Source organism: Anguilla anguilla, chromosome 11, assembly GCF_013347855.1.
Source record: "Anguilla anguilla isolate fAngAng1 chromosome 11, fAngAng1.pri, whole genome shotgun sequence".
NCBI classification, from domain to species: Eukaryota; Metazoa; Chordata; class Actinopteri; order Anguilliformes; family Anguillidae; genus Anguilla; species Anguilla anguilla.
Genome location: NC_049211.1, coordinates 17274001 through 17297764, shown reverse-complemented (window position 1 = coordinate 17297764; position 23764 = coordinate 17274001). Strand labels below are relative to the sequence as shown.

The following is a 23764-nucleotide window of genomic DNA, read 5'->3' as shown; positions in this document are numbered from 1 at the left end:
TACATGTGGCTTAGGAAATAGTACAGTATCAACCATGTACAACTTCCAGCAGCATGACATCATTGTATAAGCTGCTTTGGAGCGGAACACACCTAAACCAGCCATTGTAAAGCCAACAGGATGTCAGAGCATCATTCATCACACACATAAACCGACTGGGCCAACTGAAGCAACCCTTTTAAGCACACTCCTGAAACGTAAACACGTTAAGTGCCTCGCCTGATTCCCATTTCTCCACAGACCTAGAAGTGGTCCAGACCTCACCCTGCCCCACCCGAGTTATTCCCCCACCCCGCCCTGCCCTTCCCCTTTCTGCCCTGGCCTGCGCCCACACCGTGGCCCCGGCCTGACCCCTCCCGCCCCGCCCCGCCCCGCTCTCACCGCCCCGCAGGCCTTGCAGTGGTGCCGGCGCTTGGTGATTGAGTGGAAGCTCTCGTTGCAGACTTTACACGTCTGCTCCTTCTTCCTGGAGCTCTTCTGAAAGGGAACATGGCAGACACAACCAGGGCTGATTAATCACGAGTGCCTGCAACTTAGCAAACACAGAACAGAACGGCTGTGTTTCTGCGCACGGCTAATTACTGCAGTTAGTCAGTGCGCTGGTGGCCAGGGCTGTCAAACAGCAGGTACCAGTGTAATGTCAGAGTGACAGACAGATAAGACACAGACCCACAGTCACAGAGAGGCTGAAGACAGAACCGAGACCCATAGTCCTAGACAGACTATGGATTTCTTGAGACGCTCACTGTAACAAGATTACTATCCTTGAATTCTGAGCTCTCTGTTCAAAATGACCTTTTCCTACAGCATGCATACGCAGAGCACTGTGTCATTTACACAGACTGACCTGGGAAACACCTCATCAACTCTATTGTAACTAGTGCAAAAAAAAGTTGAAGAATAAGATGAAAGTTTCCTCAAGCTGAAGAGGGCAGCAGAACTTTAGTAAGAGGGTGGGGCACATTTGGGCAGGAGGCCAGCGCAGAGCTGTGCTGAGCTCATCAGCAGTCCACCATCATGGCTCACTCTGGCAGCGCTGGCCGGACATCAAACGGCCTTCTCGGGTGCACCCAGGGGATCGATACTGCCTGGAGAGGCCCGATAGCCAGAGCCCATAGTGAGAGACCAATTGTGGGTGCTGACAGGGGAATGGGGCTGTTAATATTCAGTTAACATCCTTTACCATGTTCCCCGAAACTTAACCTTTCAGTGCAAATATAGCATATGCAACAACAAAAAAAAGAAAAGAAGCCCATTCATGCTCAATTCTGATTCTGAAGATAATCAACAAGATGCAACCGTGAAATGGGGACTTGTGTCATGTGACTCAACAAGCAGAAGCACCTAACCGCTCCACAGTGGCAGCTTCATAATAGCTAGCGCTGACATTCTTTTGATATGCTAAATCAATAAGCACTCCCATTATGAATGCTACAATTAGCACAGCGACGCTGACATACAAATTAGACGGAGGTCATTTGCTTGTTGTCAAGGAACAATGCACATTGTGAATCAGATGAGTGATTCGAGACTTACGCGCTCATGTATGCCTCCATCTGAGTCTACGGACACATTGCTCCAGGGTCCCTGCAGTAAGGAGCATAAGGTCAGAGCACATGTGTACGCCATGCACGAGTCACTCAATGCATCCAAGGTCACTTACTACTGCTTTCTGACAAACCTATCTATATTTAACCCCTGTGGATTCTTCATATTGTGTATGCACACCGTGTCCACAGAGTCCAAAAAGACCCAGCCACGCTGGACCCCCCAGGATAAAGCCTCCTCACTGAACTTAAACCCCTAAATCAATATTTTTCCCATAGAAACCACCTGTCACTAATCAATACTACAACACAGAATATAATAACAATATAGCTATTGGTGAATATAAAATAACAATACTTTGTTCAGTCTACACCACTTTTTTTTACTACAATACACATCATAACTTCATTTTCTCCTGTAATAGTGTGTGGGGACTAATTTTGATTATGACTTTTAATTTCATTATTGCAGGGCTGAAAAAAGACCCGTAAGACAATTTTTGTACCCTGATGGTGTACAGATTTTATTTAAAAATATATATACATATTTCACTTCTAAAAGTAGGGTGACTCCAGGAAAAGTCAGCCAATTTCATGCTGAAAATATTAAATGAAGTTAAATTTAGTTAATTTAGTTTTCATAGCTGAGAACAACACAAAGGTCAACCTACACGCTACCTTTAGGGCAGCCGGTATAACTTGATATAAAACTGACACTCCTTGGTAAAAGAGTGACACATGGAAATTGTTGAGCCAGACACACCAAGCAGATGTCTTTCAGTTGCTTTCCAGTTACAGCCCCCGGACAATTGGCCTGGATTCAGGCCTAAGCCAAACAATTTTGGAAAGAAAATAAAAAAAACTGGTCCAGGATCAGTGCATGGGGTAAAAGTTTTCCTACAGCTTTAAGCGTATGAGGGTGCAGTGACACAGCAAACAGTATGCACTGATCTGAAATCAGTACTGCAGTGGGGGGGGGGGGGGGGGGGAGGAAGTTTTCACAAACAACTTAAAGGCTATTTGAAAAAGCTTTGCATGCCCAACAAAATATTTGCAAATGGTTCCAGTTTCCATCGGGACAACCAAAGACCTATTCCATCACATCCATGTCTCAGTTAAAATGAAGTACTTGTAAAGGGCTGCAGGTTTGGATAGTGCACAGCAGATGGCAGTAGTAATCCAGTGGAAAAAAAGTCACTGATACATCCTCTGCATTGTGGCCCTTGGCCAAGTCTAGTTTAGCTTAAGTAGGTCAAAACAGATCCATGAGAGATATTTACATGTGCTGTGCTTTCCCTCTTAGGTCACAGTCGCCTGGGAAAAAGCAGCAGAGTCTCTCATGACTGTGCCAGACCGGCTCTATTCACCGTGTGCCGAGGCAGGCAACGGTCAGGCTGTCAGGTGGTCCCGTCTAGCCTTTATACTTTCAGAAATGTTTTCCATCTGAGCACCACGCTCTGGCACCAAAAGACAAAGAGCTGCAGCTGGGAGGCTCATGAATCCGAGACCCACAAAACCAGACAGAGGAATTCTTTAAAATAACTCCCTTCACAACTGAAGCGCACCACAAACACAGGCTCCAATGAAGATGCCTCTAATTAATTACCATTAATTACCGCATAATTATTAGGTGACTGAGGCATTTCTATTGTTGATATTAAGACAGATGTGGTGCCATTTGAAACTCAGGCACCAAAATTTGCATTATTAGTATTGGCAGCACTATCTGAACTTCACAACTAAATATGATTCTGTGGTGTGAGGTAGAAGCTCATTCACCAGATAATTATTAACTGCTTTAGAAACAATATAGTCAAATTGTATATTTCTGACAAAATGTAGTGTACTGTAAAGTATACTTTGAATGAAATATTAGAACATGTTGGAAAAACAGGCTGCAGGTCCACTGACTGACTGAAACTTGTGCACGGTCGTGTGCTAGCTGGCCTGGTGGCACATGATACTCGGCAACATGCAATGACATCACAGCCCACCGCCCCACGCTCTCGGAGTTTGGGCCTTACCGGAGACTCGGGCAGCTGGTCCTCGTCCCGTGAGAAGGAGCTGTTAAAGGCCTTGTTGAACGTCTCGCTGTTTTGTTTGTGCCTCTCAATGGTGGCCAGGATTACCTGTCAGAATAAGAAATAAGGATGAGGCCTCCCCCCCAAACACCTGCCCGACTGTCACCGTCCCTCCCTCTCTGCATGTACTGCATCTCAATCAGTTTCTTCCCCACACACATGCATTGCACTGGTTCCGCTGATCACACACTAATGTGAACAACTTGCTCTTTGCTGCAGGTGGATCTGCTAAATCACCATCCTGATCGTAATCAGCATCATCATCATTATCAATAATAACAATGATATTGATGATTATTATGATTATAATTATTATTACTGCTTCATCTTCAATGTTCGGGGACAATGCAGGAAATACTGAAAGGTCCATAAAACCTGCCAGTTGCTATTCTTACAACGACACTGATACTGCTGGTGACGGCTAAACAGCAATGCTACTTTGTGAACCTGAATACACCAGCAGTCAAGACACCTCATCATTGATATGGCTAAAAAAGATCCGATTGTATTTTTTTTTTTTGTCCCGCTCTTAATCAAAGTGCTCGGGCGGTGCCAGGCGGACCCCAGCCTGGCGCCGGAGCGTACGCTCTGCTGAACGTGCGCCAGCGGCAGTGCCCGGAGAGAGGGCCGCGGTCGCCCGCCTTTCACGGCCTAAACGGCGCACCGCGGGACAAAGAGGGGCATTGATGAGCGCTCTGCCCCGGGGACAGCCGGCGGGCCTCTCCCGCACCCTCCCGTCGCCCCTCCCCGAACCCCCGCGACCGACGGCAGCAGGCGCCATTGTCTGTCCCTCAGTACGGAGGAGAAGCTGAAGGGCGGGCAGGCTCTCCCCAATCTCTCCAGCCTCTGCATTCCAACCCAGCCTGCTCCAGAATTCTCAATCCCCTCTTTATTCCATTTCCTCGAACCAGCGAGCCCTCTCTCCTCAATGCCACAGTTTTACAGAAATGTGATAATGCCTTTCACTGAGCAAAGTGCGTCATTACTCTGTGGAGAAGTATGAGGCAAATTATTATTATTTTTTTTACCTGAATCCAATCTCCCTTTTCCTCTTCAGTCCTACAAAGCAAGAGGATTTAGAACATACTTGAAAAATGTGAAGATATCCTTCATTAAGTTCTGATGCATTCAATCTGTGCTGCAAGTACAAACCCTATTAAAACAAAACAAGTCTTAGCAGACTCCTTTACCATTAACATCAGCAACCACTTTATATTTTGAGCATTAGTTTTGCATGCATTTCTTCAGACACGGTACAATGACCTCCACCTCCCTCCCCCGCAGCAGTTCAATGAGAATCTTGACTCACCAAGTGGAAATCATGAATGATCAAATGTCTTAGTAGCAACAAAGCTAAGCTATCTTGGACTGCATGGTTAGTCATGTGATAAGTCATAAGACTACTCTTCCTTGTTTTGCCTACATACTGCCAACTTGCTGGCTACATTCTACCAGCACAATTCCCATAAACACATGCTTGGGCCTTCAGCAGCCCACACTACAGACGGTTGTGGTTGAATTCTGTTCCTACCTGGCCTGTAATTCAAGCGACCTTTGTTTCCCGATGATTGCAAACGTATGAGGCAAGTTGTGCTTAACTTTTTCTTGGACCTAAATTGTTAAGCAAAAAAAGCAAACATTTTAGCCAAAACAAGACTGTGTGAAGAAGGAAGTTCTGAAAAACCACTGTAAATAGTGTAAAGTGAGTAAGTATACTGTAAACGTGACAGTACTGAGAGTGTGAAGAGGCTCATTAATAAGGCAGGGTGATCACCTCCATGCCAGCGATGTCAATCCTCTCTCTCACACTGAACTTCTGTCCCATCAGCCTCAGCTTTGGCATACAGTACAGCACCATGTTGTTGAACTGTGAGGGAGAAGAAACACACCGAGGCTAGGTTCAGACCACATCGTCAGAGTGGTTCTAGGAACCAAACAGGCGAACACGCACAGATACTGGACACCGCACGAGGAAAGGCTGTCTGCAATCCATTAATTCTGACACAAAGAGCACCTTCCAGAAACCCCCACATTATCTGACAGGAGCCAGCAAACGGGGATGTCAGCTGTGCTGTAAACTACAGTGTCCCTGACAGACCGGCAGTAAAACAAATAAACAACAGAAGCCTTACTCTACCGACTGAAATATCCAAGGCACTCACTCACAAAAAGCTGTACAGTTCAGACGTGGCAGAGAGAGGTGGAGCACGAGCCACATGAAACACATCAACTTTAATGAAGTGAAGCTTGACACTGGGGCTGTCTCAGTCGGGCGGGGCTCCTTAGCGCTCACCAGATACAGATATCTGTCCTGGGCTGTGCCGTTCTTGGCTGACATCTTCTTGATGTGGCCCTCTTTAATGAGCTCGTTGGCTGGATTCACAATGTCCTCCTCTCCCCCGAGTCTCTCGTATACCTCCAGAAGCTTGTGCATCTTCTCCTGAAAAATACATCAGCCTTTTATGAGATATGAGAGAAGGCAGTCCGCTCTCCAGCCAGGAGAGAATTTGGCATCATTATTTTTAAAAAGCAGCTGAGATCCTCTTAAAGCAGTGACTGCAACCGCATAAATGAACAGCAGACGACATAAAATCTGTTACATTAAGAAAGAGGTAGTCAATAGTATTTGACATGGAGGCCTTCAGTAATCCCTAATAATCAGCAGAGAGAAACTGGGACGTGTTAATAGGGGAGCAGGGCCAATTTTGAGACAGCCATCGTTCTGCTGCATTGTCTGAAACAGGAAACTGCACTTCCTGCCCTGTGAGCTGCCAGCAGAAACACACTCTGTGACGAGTAACGAGGGCCTCTGCGCTGAAAAAACCGACATTTTTACACACTTTCAGAATGTGCACACTATGAAGGCCAGTTGACATTACAATGCAAAGTCATACGGAAATAAACAAGCTGCGCAGACATGTCCCTCCTTCAGAGAACAGGGTGTACATGGAACAACCTGACCTCATGCCAGGCACAGAAAAAATATGAGGAGAAAGAGAGAGAATTTCAGAGAGCCATAAATATGGGCAGAGCAAAAGCAAGAAGAAGAGAGAGACAGAGAGTCATTATAGGGGAAATGGAAGGCAGAACAGGTCCAGGCAAAGGTGACGTCCTCTGGCTCACCATTTTCCTAATGGCAGCATTGGAGTGGTTGGCTGCAGTGGAGATGAGCTCCAGGGCCTCTGTAATAGAGAAAGCACAGGATCCATTTTACACATTTCACAACATCAAGCACATGATGCCCAAGAATACTCTACAAGATGGACTGCTGCAGAAAGCACAGTAATTATGTGCCAGTACATCAGTATCGGCTTTTAAAAAAGTGAAAAGTCTTCATACTGGCAACAAATCGCATATCAGTATCAAGATAATGGGCTAATTGATATGGCTAAACTTGATTAAAAAGCTTACTTGCGATTACTTCACAAAGCAAAGATACCAAAGGCAAGCTTGACTTATGATAAGGCAAAAAATATAGCATTACGACAAGGTTTTGGTTTGACTACAAGGCTACGTTTACCTTTGTAGGGTCTACAAATACAGACAGTAGGAAACAGACTAAAATTTACAAGTACCCAAGGCTGAGTTGATGGAGGTATATTTAAACTATAATGAAACTGAAAGGTCTATTAAAAACACCGTTGATAACACTGTTCAACAGGACAGCTCATAAAAAAATGAGTTTTCCCACAGCTGCAGCCATACAGAAAATAGGCAGAACAGAGATTAAACCATTTCCCTAAAGTAATCAGGCAACCCTCAATTATACAGGCAAAACAACCGAAAACCCTTGCACCAAAACATCCATTGACTTGCAAAAATAAGGTGTCACCTATAGACTGTGCTTCACAGTCAATGGTTTCAACCATGGAGGAACTACAACCTGTTCAGAAAGAAGAACTAGGCAGACAAAACAGACATGATGGCCTAAATAGACAGGAAACTAATTCAAATGAAGCAGAAGACTCTAAATATAGGGATAGAAGTACAAAAAAGAAACAACCGTGCACAGTATAGTACTAATTTCAATCAAGGGGAATGTGTAAAGAAAGAAAATTTACGGTTTCTGAGTACGTTTAAGGGTTGGAATAATTAATGTTGAAAAATGTTGAAATCTTTAGTATATATTGAAAGTGATACTAAAATAATTCTTATTTTATGACTAAGTAGGTGACACCCCTAAAGTTTGTAGCATTAATGATTTTACGGCATCTTCTGGCAGCAGTGCTGATCAGGCAGCAGATTACATGCAGCACTGCTGACTGGACAGACAGTTTTACGCAGTTGCACTGATTAGATAGGAAGTTTCAGGTAGCAGTGCTAATTGGACAAGGAGCTAGCTTCATGCAGCAGAGATTGCACAGTTAGTTTAATGCAGCAGTGCTTATTGGCCAGAGCAGACTCACTCTCTGCGTCCTTCCTGTCCAGCGCATCCTCAGGCAGTTTCTTCAGGTAGTCCTTGAGCAGCAGCTCATACCGTGGGATTCGCTGCACCGGCTCCAGCATATGGTGCTGCAGGGTCAGGTTCCCACACACGTCCTGTTTCTGTGTGGAGATAAGCATCATCACAGCTTGCAACCTCTCGAACACTCACATTACCAAAAGCACAGAAACACACACAAGTGCACACATATACACACATACATGCACATATGCATGCATGCACAAGGATACATATTCAGAGTCAGGTACCCCCAACCCATACTCCCTCTCTCAAACTTTCACTCTCTCTCTCTCTCTCACACACACACATGCATGCACGCATGCACACGCACACACACAGGCTTGCTCATATCAATACTCGTACACATGCAAACAAAAAATGCACACATGCTGAAATCACATTGATCCATACTGTACACACTTAGGAAACAATTTTGATGTTGCTAAATATGGCAAATATGGTTCATTTACGACAATCTACTCCTGGGCAGTGCATGGGTTTGCGAGCAAAAAGATATTATCTAAATGGCATCCCATAGATATACTTATATAGCAGAACAAAATGGCCTCCTAATGTTTTCAACTGAAAGTATGGTACTGTGACACTCGGTGGATTTCATCAAACACAGAAGAGGTCCTGAAGAATGTTTTAAGTAAACACAGTTTATTATTTCTGCTAAAAGACTGTGGATTAGAGAATAGATCATGCTTTGCAAAAAGAGCGACAGTAGCAATTTATATATGGTTATATATGATTCCACATAGACTTTCAAGGCATTATCTAGCAAACAAACTAGGTAATAGTCATAAATATAATCAAATAATTATGTCTTAGATTCTCTGTAAATTACATTACAATAATGACTTTCACTTTGAGTAACGTAATGATTATTAAGGCTCCACATCCATTAAACTGCAATCTGTGACAAATCACGTGCTACTAATCACAACAATTAAAGTTCCATTCTACAAAACATTCTTGAGTCACTCTGGCAAATAAAACATCCCAGTTCCTAGAAACAGACAGCTTTCCAGCTGAGATATTTAATAATAATCAGTGTTAGATGGAGTCAAATAATCTAACAGTACTGCATGTGGAGTAAAAAATATTCAGATTACTGATTGTATCCTTTGAATTCATATGTAGAATAAGAATAAATCAAGATACCTACACTAAAAAACTGTGGCAAAGCCTAATAAAGTCTCCCTTTCTCTCTCTCTCATACACACACACACACACACACACACACACACACACACACACAATGTAGACTCTCACCTGGATATTCTGAACAATGCCCTTAAAATGAGAGGACCGCTGTGTCCACGTGTTGACAAGATCCATAGCACGGTCAAAGTTCTTCACATATTCCCCATACATCTTCATGAAAGGGGCCAGCTTCTGGAGAATGTCCCCAATACGAGGGTTGGAGTTCCTTTGAGACAGGAAAACAGCACTTACATCAACAGCATTTGCTAAAGCCATAGATATGTTTACACTTTTAGTCACAGGCTAGTACCATCTGTGGCCACAACCGGAAGCAAATATATATTGTGATGCACCCTTTAACCGGGTTCTAGATTGGTCCCATTGCACATGTGAAACGGGAAGTAGAGGCTGAATATTAACACCGGCTGCAGTAACTCAGCTATCATTTACTGTAACTCAAGCATATAACAGTCTGACACAAATGATCAGTTAACTAATGACAAACAAACTAATGGCAGAAATATTATACAAACGTGCACACACACACACACACACACACACTTACATGTTATAAACTGCCACCTTTAATAAAACTAACTGATAGCAAATGCTTAACTATGTTAGTGAGGAGCGGGCTGTTTTCCTCTTAATGAACGGGGATGTGGAAAAGCCTGTGTGATAACAGCTCTAAAATAAATTTGCTCTGCACAGTCCATTGCAGTGCCTGCCCTCTTTTGGCTAGAAATAGCTGTATAAAATAAGTATTGTACCTTACTGAACCTGTGTTTAGCAGTTGTCTATGACCATGAAATGCACTTTTTGTACGTCGCTTTGGATAAAAGCGTCTGCCAAATAAATGTAATGTAATGTAATTATGGTTTGCTCGCATGCTTGAACTGGATGAGTTGTTGTAGTGCGCTGTAGCTCTTGTGGTGTGTCTGGTTTTGAACACAGCCATGTTTCAGTTTTATCATGCTATTTACATGCAGTGACTGACACAGCCGTTGTCACGTTCAAGCTCTAAGCCAGAAACCCACAAAAAACCTTTCAGTGCTTCCTCTTATAAATAAACGTCCTGTGAAACACCAGTTAAAAAAGAAAGTCATTTTTACTATCCGACTTAATACTCATATACATTTTTTGTGCGTTATTCATAACCAGTTAAAGAATAACACAAATTACAGAAGTGTACCCAAGGTCATGAATCATATCATTACTGGCAACTGCATAAAAATGAGGTGCAAGTACTCATGTAATCAATATTTTCATGAAGCTCATTAAGCACAGAACCCTTGAGTGTAAAAAAAGGAGTTTCATGTTGGCTCATTAACGGTGGTGGATGCAAAGAGCCTTGTGAATTGACCACTGCCTGAGAGTGGATCTAAGTGAACAGCATGCTGTGAACTAGAACCCTGGTAATACAGGCCATCCATCTTATGGGGGCGGTCCCTTCTGTCTGTTCTTTCCCATAAACACTCCGTGACACTACACTGCAGAGCCAAACATGGTCCGGCAGACGCTGGTAGTAAATATCTGCTCAGCAGATGACGGAGAGAGATAAAGACCCCATTCCGCTGGGCTAGCAGAGCGAGCACCCGCTCCTGCATACCCTCCCCCCCCCCCCCCCCCCACCTCGACACTCCATCACAGCTGATGTAGCTCTCTGTGTTCAAAACACTGGGCTGAGGAGACCGTGGCGAGATGGAGGCGAGGTGTCCTGCATGGATTAGAAGCCTGCTGTGGTCATGGGAAATTGAGTTTTGCCACTGGTACTGCTGGTGGCAGCATGCCTGCTACTCACTCACCACTCATTGGTGATCCGCGTCTTCAGCTCCGGCAGAAGGAACTGGCCGTGGAAGCAGTATATGGAGGAAATGTTGGAGAAGATTCCAGTGATCACATCCTGCGGAATTCCGGCTCCTGTTAATTTAGTGCAAAATACCTGTAGAGAGAGAAAGAGAATAAGTAACAGGCTTGCAATGATACAGCTCACTGTTCTCACATAACAGGACCACTCCTTTGAACAAGTTTAATGACTCTTATTAAACAGTGTACTACAGCACTGCTAAGCTCAACATACAGGACTTGAAAACCAGTTTCCAGTCACTTGGTTATAATGTTATCTGCTTTTCATAATTAGTTGGATCCATACCAGCCCTACGACATGTCTTCAACTATCACTCAAAGCATCCAGTAGCTCCGCCGTGTCACCTCCCTGTTTTCCATGTTCCACTACGAATGCCAAAGCAAACTGCAGTGTTGGACACTGGACAATAAAAACACAATGTACTGTACTACTATGCTCTTACATCTACTGCACAGTAAAAATAATTGATTGCCACTTCAAAAATGACTATTCACGGTGACCTATGTCATGAAAACACTGCAAGGGCAGCTGACACTGAATTATACATTTCACTGCGCATAAAAATTTTACTACATTTTTCATTCTCATTTGACATAAATAACACAAATGACAGCTCTACACATCTTGCATTTTACAGGATTCCACAATGAAAAGATTACCTGTGTTCGAACATCAATGTGCAATTAACACCTTAGCGGAAGGCAAACCAAGACACAAACTATTATAAAAATTTGCATTTTGCTCAAAGAACAGGAAAAGCAAACAAAGGATTTGGGCCAGCCAGCTTACAGTAATGATAAAGTCTGTGCAGTACAGTAATTAATCCTGGGTTTAAGAGAAAGCACATTTCTCCACGGGTCATGGAGGTAAGGGTTTAAATCCAGATTAGTGCTTATCATGATGAGAAATGCTACTGGCAAACACGTGAGCTGGTTATTTGGGCCAGATGCACAAAACAAAAACTGTCTACACCCGACAGGGTTGGGCCAGGAAAAGTGTATAATGTACAGAATAAATAAAAAATAATAATATATAAAAATTAATTAATTAATAATTTTTATTTAAAGCAATTTTCATAACACTCTTTACAGAAGAAGACAATTATACAAATTCAAGTAGAAGAGTGACAAAAGTAAAAATTAAAAAAAAAAGTCCATATCAGTTGAAAGCCAATGCAAACAGGTAAGTCTAGACTTAAACATGGCCAGGAACTCTCTGACTGAGGGGTGGAGGGAATTCCAGAGCACAGGGGCCATGGCACTGAATGCACCCATAGAGTGTACTACGAGGGACAGAAAGGGATCATGAGGCCTTTGAGGTAGGGTGCTAATCCGTTTGGTGTTTTATATATTTGAGTATGTGCGCATGCTCATATGACTGGCCAGGAAATAGCATATTTACCTGGTCCAGGAGGTGGAGCCTCTTGACGTAGGCCTCTTCTGTGTGCAGGAGCTCCCTGGCAATGTTGAGCAGTTTCTGGGACTCTGTGAACTGTAGGGAAGAACAAAGTAAGCTGTGAAGCTGCCCAGCACTGTGAACCCATAAGGTACACTAATATCCAAGACCTGTCCTTATATGCAAAAATCTCCTAACCCCAAGCCAACACACACACACACACCACAAATAGTAACATTAAAATATTAACTGACAAGTCCTGCCATTATTTTTCTCTATCCTGCTTCACTAAACTGCTGTTTGCTCCATTGGTGGCTCATGAGTAAAGCTGCCCCCTTTTAGCTTTGGACCAATGGGAACAAAGGTGGAGATGGCGTAACCATTGCAATTTGTCAGCACACAAGCTGCACTAGTCCAGCGCAAAGTTAGCTCCCTGAGTCAGTTACAGACTGTACAAGATCACAGTAACCCCAATTACAGGACGCTTGTCAGTCAAATCACTGAGCCTTGTCAGTGTTACAAGCAGTACTTACTGCCAATTATTTGCTTGAAACCTTATAATGTTTATAAATACGTGCTTGGTCCAAGCAAACACTCTCCTTGGGTTTGCGCTAATAAAAACTATCTAGCCACCTTTGGAGTGCACCTGTAAGTCAAAATGGTGTATAATAGCGTGGTGTGCTTTGTGGGTAGGAAACACTCCTGGATGTCTGAACAATAATGGAGCTCATCTGAGAAACCACAACACTTGGATTGACTGACTGGAGTAGGCAATTAGGGGCAGACAGGGGCATTTCTTGCATCAGTCCATTCTACGAATTTACATTTGACAAAAAATAAAACAATAATACGACCTAATGGGACAAACACTTCACATAACATAGATACTGTACTGTCTTTCATTTCAGGTGCAAAGGCGAGAATTAATTAGGCTATGTCAATCAATTTTATGTCAATGCTGGAGAAAACAGACACACACACCAGGGCACCTAGCACAGTGACGGAGGTGTCGTGTGTCGGGCGAGTTTTGCAATGTTGGTCAGATGCACGCAGCAGCAGAGTGCAGGAGGAAACGAGAGGAGATGTGAAACAGGCTCTCTGACCAAAGGTGAAGCACGGAAGACAGAAACGGCCATCTGTACACTCTCTCTCTCTGTCTCTCACACACACACACACACACAGCAACACAAATACACTCACAGAAACACAAATATCCCTCTCTCTCTTATTTTACTGTGATGGTTCATGCTTTAGTGTTGTGCTGTACAAAGCCAAACCACTTCCTCTGTGACTCTGGTGTCATCAAAAATAAACTAAGCACGTCAAACGAAGACGGCTCGACGCTTCAAAAAAAATAATCTTGTGGCACAAGTGCTTTCCTGTTCAGACCTTCCCCAAAGAAAAGTGGGAAGAACCCAATATCAGCTGCTGACAATACACAGGGCATGGGCAGAGACCACAAGGTCCTGCTGTGCTTCTAACTGGGCATGCTTGGTAATACAGCATTAAAATTAGGACTAGCAAAAACTACCCTCTACTGTGTGTTAGCCTGTGAAATGCAACAGACAGGCACATATCGGGTCCAATGCACGAAAGTCTTCAGTCAACTGCTGTACTTCAAATCATTTTTAACATTTATGTGTGATACTTTCAGTACTTGTGTATTTAAAACTGCAGACTGGACTACTGTTATTGAGAGTAGTAACAGTACAAATGATAGTAGATCATGTCTATATTTTAAAGAAATGCTGCTAGTCATACTACCACAAAAATAAGCAGTGGAAACATACATACACTGTTGTGTTGAATGTTACTATTATTACCAAGTTCTTTGCTTAAAATATTCTACCAACTCAAACCAAAGGCAGCTGAAATGAATGACGACCACATTGATTAAACTTCTTTCCACTGTACTAATTTGAAAGTCTGAACCACAATGAGACATAATCAGTCAGAAGGGGTTGCAAAGCACATCAGCACTGCAAAAGGTTTCACCATGGAGGTGCATGTAAAGCCACATGTGCAAAATAATAATATAAATGAAGTAAAATGGGGCAGACCGCAAAGAGAAGCGTTATGACAGGACAGATATATCGCCAGACAGATATCACAGACCTGTCACAGGCACAACTTCCGTATAGTGCCTACACCACTTCATTAGCATACAGAGATGTGAAATGGACAGTTGTGTCAAAGCATTGCCACCAAGCACCGGTTTTGCCCATGTCACCTTCAACTCATGACACAGAGGGATCATGGTCAGCACAGCTCTATGGTAACGGTCTCCAACCCGCAGGCAAAGCAGGAGGAGAGGGAACATGGCAGCTTCTATAAAAAAGTCCAGAGCCTCCGGACTCACCTTGGACGACTCAGAGGACTGCTCACTCTTTGGCCCCTCTGCTCCCTCCTGCTCCCCACTGCTGATCTCATCCATGTCACTGTCCTCGTCCTGCGTGGAGTCCCTCTTACTGCCCATGGCAATGCTGGCCCTGGCCTCGCTCTCCAGCTCCGTCTCTGTCTCTGTCACACTCTGGTCTTCCTCGTCGATGGCGTCCTCGTTGGGGAAGACCTCTCCCTCCACGGTGCAGGACGGGCTGTCGATCCCGCTGTCCCTGTTGGGAATTTTTCCATTCCCATTCTGCTCCGCGGCCTGATTGTCATTGAGCTCACAGGAGCTCTCTGTGCCGTCAGCGTCTCCAGCACCTCCAACGATCTCGTCCCCGGCACTTCTGGCACTGCCGCTGTCGATCCGCAGGGCGCCAAACCCAGAGAGTTCTGTGATGTCTCCCATCCTTTCTGAGACGCTAAGTGCAAGTTTATCTCCCAGGGAGGCGTCGCTGGAGTCCTTCAGCCCCAGCCGCGCCTCCGGTGGCTCCGTGTCCATGCTCAGGGACAGATGCAGCTGAGCTCTCCGGTGAACACCAAGTATTGGCACCCTGGAAAAGGAAAGGAAGGAAGTCATGAAACACACCAAGGTTCCTTAAGCCTGCAGAGGCACCTGTGGCCCACACAGAATCCTGACTGGGTTGTGGTCTGTAGGCCATTCCGTGCCTCATTGTTGATGTGCCATCCCTCTGGTCAATCAGGCCCCTGTTGTCTGCTGTGGACAGCAGCTGCACCAGTTACACAGTCCTCTATCGTACATTATGTGTACAGCTCAGCTAGTGAAATGCAAAGTGAAAAGAAGAAAAGAAAAGACTTCAAAAAAAAATAAAAAAATGTATGCTAGCATGCATCTTATCAAATTGACAAGAGGACATTATATCAAAGGAATGCACATACGAATACAAGAGGCCATTGTGATTTGGAGAGAACAAAAAAGAGGGGGAGGGGAAATGTATACATTTTGTCATCATTAAAAATAGTGGGAAGAGTCAGTCGTATCCATAAGATAAGTAGGGCTTGTTGATGTTGTAGCATGACATTCTGGGTGAATGTATAAACACGTACTTTCTGGTCCACGCAAACGAAAAGTTCCATGATGTCACACAAATATTGGCAAAAACGCAGGCTTTTGTCACCCGCTACAATACTCAACAATCCCACAGCGAAGTGTGAGCTATTTCAGTTGAGCCAACAATATTGCCCCCATAAACATTGTTTTCAGTCTTTGGCTTGCATTCACATGTTGGCCTGATTTTTCAAGGCTTTCAGACCTAAAATCAGGCCAACATGTGACTTTGTCGGTGAGCATGCAAGCTGATGTGGATGCTTTGGTAATATCTGATCTGACTTTTTTTTTGGAGAGACAGTGATAGCATAATTTAAAGGCAGAGACATTTTAATTACTACTTTCATCAGTGTGGTACTCAGTCTAGTGTAATCCTTTGTCTATTATTCCGGGAGCAAGGCCTAAAAACATGATGCTTTCAAATTGCTTTAGGGCACAAGAAATGAGTGCTCAACTCTACAGCTGATTAGTGCTTATACTAGTTCAGTACTTTGTTTATGGATATAGAATATATACTGGTACAGACATATTTTGGGCTACATTACATCCATTTGTGCATTTGGATTATTTTACAATGAGGGCAGAACCTCTAAGACAAATGGCTGTACACAAACGCATCACAGATTTAGCAAAACTAAATGTGCACATTGCTCCAATGCTGTACGCAAGTGGTTACAGGCTTATTTTTAAGGCACTGTATTAAACTCTAAAACAAATCAACAACTTTAGAATTAATAGTACTAAGATTGTAGATTCAATTTTCATTTTCCTCCCCAAGTACTTATCTCGGCAATACCACAGAGTGCAGTGCTCAGGGTTAAGAGGGATTAAACAGCTAATCTAGTAACAAGTGTCATTAATCTCTATCACCATTACACCTCTCGCCATCAATGCACATGAAATCCACAGCATTTATTCCCAATTCCAAGTCTCAATTTTAAATTTCAGTAATCAAACCCAAGTAAAAAACAAAAATTAAATTCAATACTAGACATTTATCTTAACCATAAAATGAACAAAATGAACTACTCCAAACCCCCAGTAATAAAAAATAAAAATGAAAATAAATACTAGTGATATGCAGCATTTACCCAGCAAAATAAATGTAAAGGCAAGCCTGTTTACCTGGAATTTTCAAATTTCTCAATGAGGAGGCAGACACTTTTGACGGACTCCTTCTCCTCCCCCCTCCCCGGAGGGGTGGGGGTCTTGCTGGGCTTCGGCGGGGTGGCAGGCAGGGGTCGAGATGGCGCAGGAGGAATCCACTTGCGCTTCTTATCCGGCCCCTGTCCAAGCAGGTGAGTGGGTTTAGGAGGCACTGCGGGACGGAAAGAGACAGACACGGTCAGCCCTCCCTAGCTTCAGCACCAGACCTGCGCTCTCTGTTCGCCGCGAGCTAGGCCAGACCCCAGCGAGAACGCTTCCATCCCTCCGGATCCTCTCAACACCACGGAATGCTTAAAAAAAATACCCAGAGGGCCGTGAGAGACGAGGAACGGCGAGGCGCTTCAGCGTTCCACCCAGCGCTGAGCGAGTGAGTCCTTGTGCGAGAAGCCGCTTCCTCGTTTCTCAACAGGATGCTGAGGCTTGTGCGCGTTTGTAAGTCACTGCGGTTTTAGAGGCTCAGAAAAAACCTCACAAGAGCAGAAGTGTCATGTCACATTGAGCAAAGGTCCTCTTTCCATGGGAGCTGGGCCACAGCAAAAGTGCTTTTGCTGTGTGCACCCTAAGCATTGGGCCTTTTTCACAACCATTCTTCGCAATACATTCTATTTGCAAAGACGAACGCTGGAACTAGCTGGTGTTTCAGGAAGCCCTTCACGGAGGTTTTTCTCCTCACTTCCTCCTTCCTGGTATGTATAGACCAATTATACACGTACACCAAAAACAAAAAACAAAAAACAAACAAAAAAAAACAGGTATTTGGCAAAGAGACCTAAGTTACTCAGCAAAATCTAATGATATAGTTTAATTTACGGTTAAAGAAAATGACTTTAAAGGTACTTTATTATGGTATGAATGCAACAACATGGTTCAGACAAAAAAAAAAAAAACATAAGAAGACCAACACGACGCAGCCATAAAGGAAGCTGTGCTAAAGACAAGCATGTGGTGGAGATTTAATTAGAAGAGAGGGTAACTAAGGATGCAATATAACCAATTTCACCTGAATAAATGGTGAGAAAAGTAAGAGAACAGAAAATGGAACCAGTTTCAACACCAACAGCTTGAGTGTTGTGTAGTAGTATGGTGTACACATTGGAGACACGCAGAGCCTTAATCCCACCTCACAAACAAAATCCTCTGCTGCCATTGTCCTGGGACAGGGAGAGTTTTGTGTGTGCGTGTGTATGTGTGTGTGTGTGTGTCATGAAGGGTAGCTCTCCCCTCTGAAGACATTAAATCCAACAGACTGATCCATGGAGAATCAGTAGCCCTCTGGCATTATGTGACATGGCCCCTAATGAGCTATGCAAACTAGACTTTCAAAAAGCTTTCAAGCAGCCAGTGGCTTCAGGGGAGGGGGGGGGGGGTTCTTTTGATATGGGAAAAAATACCAAATGAGGCTGCTGCAGCATATGCCCAACTGTGCCTGTATAAACACACATCATCAAGCACCTAGGTGAGTTAAGGAGTCATGATTAATTTATGCCAGTGCAGAGTATGGGGGGAGTATTCCAGAAGGGGGACATGGCTAGAGGGAGAACTGAAGAGAGGAGCACCTTGGGGTTTTTGTACGGGGGGCCTCCTTGATGGGGTGGCAGGCTCGGAGCAGTGCCTCCAGGTCGTATGGCTGTGACATGGTCTGGGGGGGGGGACAGCGATCCTTCCAAGCACTAGGGAGTCCGCAGGCCCACACTTAGTCTGTACGATGGAGGGAGGGAGCTCTGGGGGAGATGGGAGAAGGAAGCCATTAGCACAGCACAGGGTTCCGCTGCAGACAGAGGTCAATGACAGAGCTGAGGAAAAAGTCTGAATAAGGAAACCTGAAGATGACATTTGTATTAAAATCCACATCTGGTCATATGTCAACCGCCCTTGAATGCTCTTTTTAGTACTCTGTCCGTATATTTACAAAGGATAAAAATATTCAGAAAATTGAAACATTAAAAAGTTTCCACTAAAATTTAACAGCTACAACACATGTGCTTCCTACAAAAAAATTGGAATTTAACCTAGAGAATGTGTTCAGTTAGCATTTCAACAGGGGACCCAAACAAAAATGATTGACGTATGCTTGCAACATACAGCATATTACTTGGAATCAGCCTCTTTGGAGAAAATTTGGTTCCATCAAGAATTAAGTGTCTTTGGACACCTCACATGTTAATACGAGAGTAGAAAGAGAAATTAATCATGTTTCACTACTAAATATTTTGGAAAGAAATTGCATTTCAAATGAAAAATCTAAATCTAAATAGTGAAACCTGAAGAACAAGAATATATTTCAATCAAATACATAGTAGACAATATAATAACAGATATAATAATACATTTTACACAACTCCTCAGCCACTGGAACAATGACAAGAACCAAACGTGGGCTCCTACAAAGGGAAGTGAAGCATCTTCACATAAACGTCTGTTTCCCAAAACGCTTTTATCAGGCTCTGGAAGCCAGCAATGGGAGCAGAGCACAATCAATAGCTCAGAGTCATGCCTGGGGGAGCGGACTTCAGTAATGATTTTCTGAGAGCTTCCATACTAGATGCATCTAAGTGCGCATGGGGACAAAATCATCGAAGATCTGAAGCTTTTTCCAAAATTCAAGAAATGCAAAGAGTCAAGGGCCTGAAGGATTGCGACCGCGTTTTTGATGCAAAAGCAGTTGCTACAAGGTCGCAATATTTATGTCGGATTTATTAAGTGGTTGCAATGGGTCAAAATCACTCTTCGGGACGTATTTTTCAGGGATTATGTAACTCTGCGACATTCCTTTTGATGCAGAGTTAAATGCGTTCATGCATCTGTTTTCCATGAGTGGACATGCTAAAACAGGGTGAAGACTATGTAAATTAGGCCAATTAAGAATTCTCTGTCTAATTTACTAAAGCATGCATTAATGAGAATTTTTAGAACTCCTGAAAGCAGACAGTAATTTGCACTGATAGCCTACAGCCTATAGCTCATACATAGGATTCTAGAGAAGGGTGCTTGGCTGTAGCTACACACATCCTCGCAGACAAATTAGTTTCCCTTGTGGGCTGCATGAGGCGGAGATGCATAACACCCTGGAAAGACTGGATTTAAAACACATTTCAACCAATCACTCCTCTTTAACTACAGATATAATATGAAATGACATTTGTTTTATTGAAAGGATGCAAGAATTCTATTGATGTTACCAGCTAGCAGTTAGCAGTTAGTAAAAATGCAGTTCAATAGGAAAGCCTATATAATGAATTGTGATACCTTAGACACTGTGTGGCCCCCTCCCATTACAAATTAATCCTTGTCTATTCCGTCCACCCCCACGGCTTTCTCACTTTGCAGGGATTTTCCACCTGTTCTATTAGTGTTTATATTCTTTCCTTAGTTGGACCACCATATGTGTCTTTTGCCCTGATAAGGTTTCTCTTTCTGTATACTGCCTTACATCTTTACATTCTCAACTGTTTTATTGCACCTCATGAATTAATTTTGTACATGACGTCACTCCAAATGATATCGTCTCCGTTGGTGTATTCCTACGTTATAATACAGCGTTGCGAAGCTGTACCTTGTTACCTATTTCCTAGTTTTATTTTTCTTGTGGTTCTCTCGCTTGTGCGTGGTAGCTCCGTATCCATTTCTTAGCGCCTTGTAATCTGGACGTGTAAGCATCCCATTTTGTTTCTGACCTTTCTTGTATGAGTGTCTCCTAAGGTAAAATTGCTAATGAGGGCGGTGAATTAATGTATTGCCTAAATACAACAAGTCTAGGTAAATCGGCCGTTTTTTGTGTCGGTACCTGCGACTGCAACACAGCCGCAATATAGCAAATGTTTTGCGATGATAATATTTCCTTAGGAAAACCGATCCAAAGTGTTTTATTTATGAACACTATGTTAAAGGCTATGTTAAACACAGGTAATAATATATTTAATCATTTTGCGTATATCCACAATATAGCATTATGTATCTATCTGCTGAAGCTAGGATCATTTTCCAAAATTGATTTTTCTACTCTATGTAGAGCATAGGTAGAGCAAGTGTGTGAAATCTACAAAGCATCGCTCATTGTGTGCAGTGTTTGTGTAGCACGGTGAGCGTGTGTGCCAATGAGAACAAATATGTATGCTATAACATTGTTATCATATTCTCTTAGCGTACAGTATACAGCCCTAATCTTATTCATTCTGACAAAGTCCTGTTAGAGCACAACAGCCCTCAATGATGACTAAGTAAAAGACAAAGTCGCCTCCCCATAATGCAAATTACAGTAATACAGAGACACTGTGAGAGAAAAAAGCAGCAGCCTCCAAAAGCACATTTGTAAAGTCAAATTGAATTTGGCACAAGCCATGCACATTCTCACAAACATCAGCTCATACAGTAGGCTACATCTTTCATTTTGATGTCACCAGAGGCAGAATCTTGTATTTGTGTAGTAAACACAATTTTGATATTAGCTTTTTGCTTGTATTCAGGCTGTTATTAAGACATTATTAATATTAATAAATTTAATAAACATTATTCTCCATAAGAAACCTGTATTCAAGCAACATTTGCCCTTAACTTTGACTTAAATATGCAATTTTAGTCACAAGCTCAGTTGGTGAGTTAGTTGTAAGGATAGCTGAACTTCACTGTGTGAAGGGAAAAAACTTGCTTTTAACTGTTATTCAAAGTGAAGGAGAAATGTTGATCGACCCCTTGATATTAATTTAATTTACCATTTAAACCAGTACCCTATAACTAACTATATATTTAAATCATTAAATAAAAAAAGAGACTGCACCATCACAGCCATACTGGTAACAAATAAAACAACAGCTGACCAGTGCTTGACACAGAGCCATGTGACAATTAACTGATCAAGGCGTAGGCTGTACAAACAATAACCAACATCTCTGCAGAAAAGCAAGGGGGCTGGTTTACTTCAAAGTGCCTATTCACAGAAATCTGATGTAACCATGGAAACCGAGGAGGCAAGAACAAACATTACAACTGTCAACAGAAACATGCCGGTACTGAGGAGTGTGACAATACGGTGGCCACTTCGCCAAAACCATCCATGTTTCAACAGTACTGTCGTTAACCCCACTCGTGTATGGGACGCCAATATAACACGTTACATTTCGTGCACATAAAGCATTTTGCGTACGAAATTTAGCACGAAACATTTGGCGCCCCATGCTGTTGTAACAGACCACATTAAACACGAACTGTAATTTCAAAAAGTTAGCCTACATGAACTTGAGCAAACGCAAAAAGGTAAAAACGTATTTGAACGCATGAAACCGTTTCCCGTGGTGAAAAAGAAAAGGAAGCATCTTACCACCGAGCCAAGATCTACCTTTTCCAGTTCGATCACTAAATGACACAGTCCAGTCCCATTTAGCCCTTCACACTCTGCTCAGAGACAGCGCTCTCGTGATTCCGAGGCTTTCATTCCTCATCTCTGCACCGGGAGGATCCTGCTTGAGCGGAACTGCAGAAACCTGTCGTCATGAGAGCGAAAACAGCACCTGCCCAGTGCTCACATACCTACCAAACCTGCTCTACACGCCTCCAACAGATCCACCTGCAATACAGTCGCCGGTTACTGACGATGAAATTTTAAACGTATGAAAGGGTCACTGAATGCGACTTGGCAGTCTTATCAAAAACCACGACTAGGACTCGCTTCCTTTTCATGTGCCGCTCATTGGCACAGCACATTGGGGGAAAACAAGAGAGCATTCATTTGTCCACGCAGAGACTGGATGAATGACGCCGTAATATGCGATGCAGATGAAAGCAGGGCATGAAATAAAATCAAAGAACCGCGTTGCATGAATCCTTAAAAAAAAGTGAATTGCGTACATCGTTTTTCTACGTGGAGATGTAATGTAAAAATAGAAATGCCGTCTCTTGCGCTTTGTCAACCATTGCTCACTTTGAGTGCAGTTTGATAGAGTTATAGAAAAATAAAATTTAACTTCTACCGTAGTCATTCCTGGAGTCTTCACACCCAGGGGTTGATGTGAGTCAGCAAGCTGAAAACTCCCTATCATTACTAATTAAATCTTCATTCCATTTCCTACTGTAACTCGTTGATTCACCTTCCTGGTGATAATGGCCATTCAACAATACGCCCTTCGCACAAAAAAACCGTTAACAATAAACCCAGAAAAACAACATACCTGAAGACAAGTAAGAGCCAATTGGTCCAGAATGTGAAACTGAATGTGAATGTCACCTATTTATTATATGAATAGAATATATATTTCACAGATGAAACCAAACCCCGAATACCATACATGCTGCACTATTCCTCCTAAGTTCCATGTTATCTGTATGTAAGTAGGCTATATTGCGTGTAAAGATACAGCTTGTGCTCTATTTGTGTATTTTTTTCCGCCCAGAAACCCACGTGTGGTCACAGTAATCACAGTGGCGCCTCGATGCCCTTCAAAGCAGCGAGATCAACCCAGAGATCAAATTCCCCTTTTGAGAGACTGAGCCCTCGAGTGCAGGACAGCTCGCCGCTTGAATTCCGCCATGCGCTTCTTAGCTGTATAGTGGATTTCACTGCAGGGCTGCAGTAACAAAGCTAACACTAACAGGCCAGTCCGAGCAACAAAG

The 23764-nt window shown here is 43.1% G+C and overlaps 1 protein-coding gene across 2 annotated transcripts in view; it reads right to left on the bottom strand.

Annotated features, from left to right (window-relative positions):
- Positions 1-23764, bottom strand: part of fgd (faciogenital dysplasia) — a 55414-nt gene that overhangs the window by 6524 nt on the left and 25126 nt on the right. The window contains exons 2-16 of one of the 2 annotated variants that reach the window (XM_035382332.1): positions 18718-18882; positions 17120-17312; positions 14903-15479; positions 12550-12639; positions 11087-11223; positions 9351-9507; positions 8035-8173; positions 6752-6810; positions 5922-6068; positions 5403-5495; positions 5160-5239; positions 4657-4687; positions 3572-3676; positions 1537-1587; positions 382-477 (exon numbers count right to left, since the gene is read on the bottom strand). In XM_035382332.1, coding sequence (XP_035238223.1) covers positions 382-477; positions 1537-1587; positions 3572-3676; positions 4657-4687; positions 5160-5239; positions 5403-5495; positions 5922-6068; positions 6752-6810; positions 8035-8173; positions 9351-9507; positions 11087-11223; positions 12550-12639; positions 14903-15479; positions 17120-17312; positions 18718-18882 — 2120 coding nt within the window. Of the gene's footprint in view, positions 1-381; positions 478-1536; positions 1588-3571; positions 3677-4656; positions 4688-5159; positions 5240-5402; positions 5496-5921; positions 6069-6751; positions 6811-8034; positions 8174-9350; positions 9508-11086; positions 11224-12549; positions 12640-14902; positions 15480-17119; positions 17313-17465; positions 17787-18717; positions 18883-23764 lie in introns of those variants that run through there. The other variant, XM_035382333.1, reaches the window with a different exon arrangement.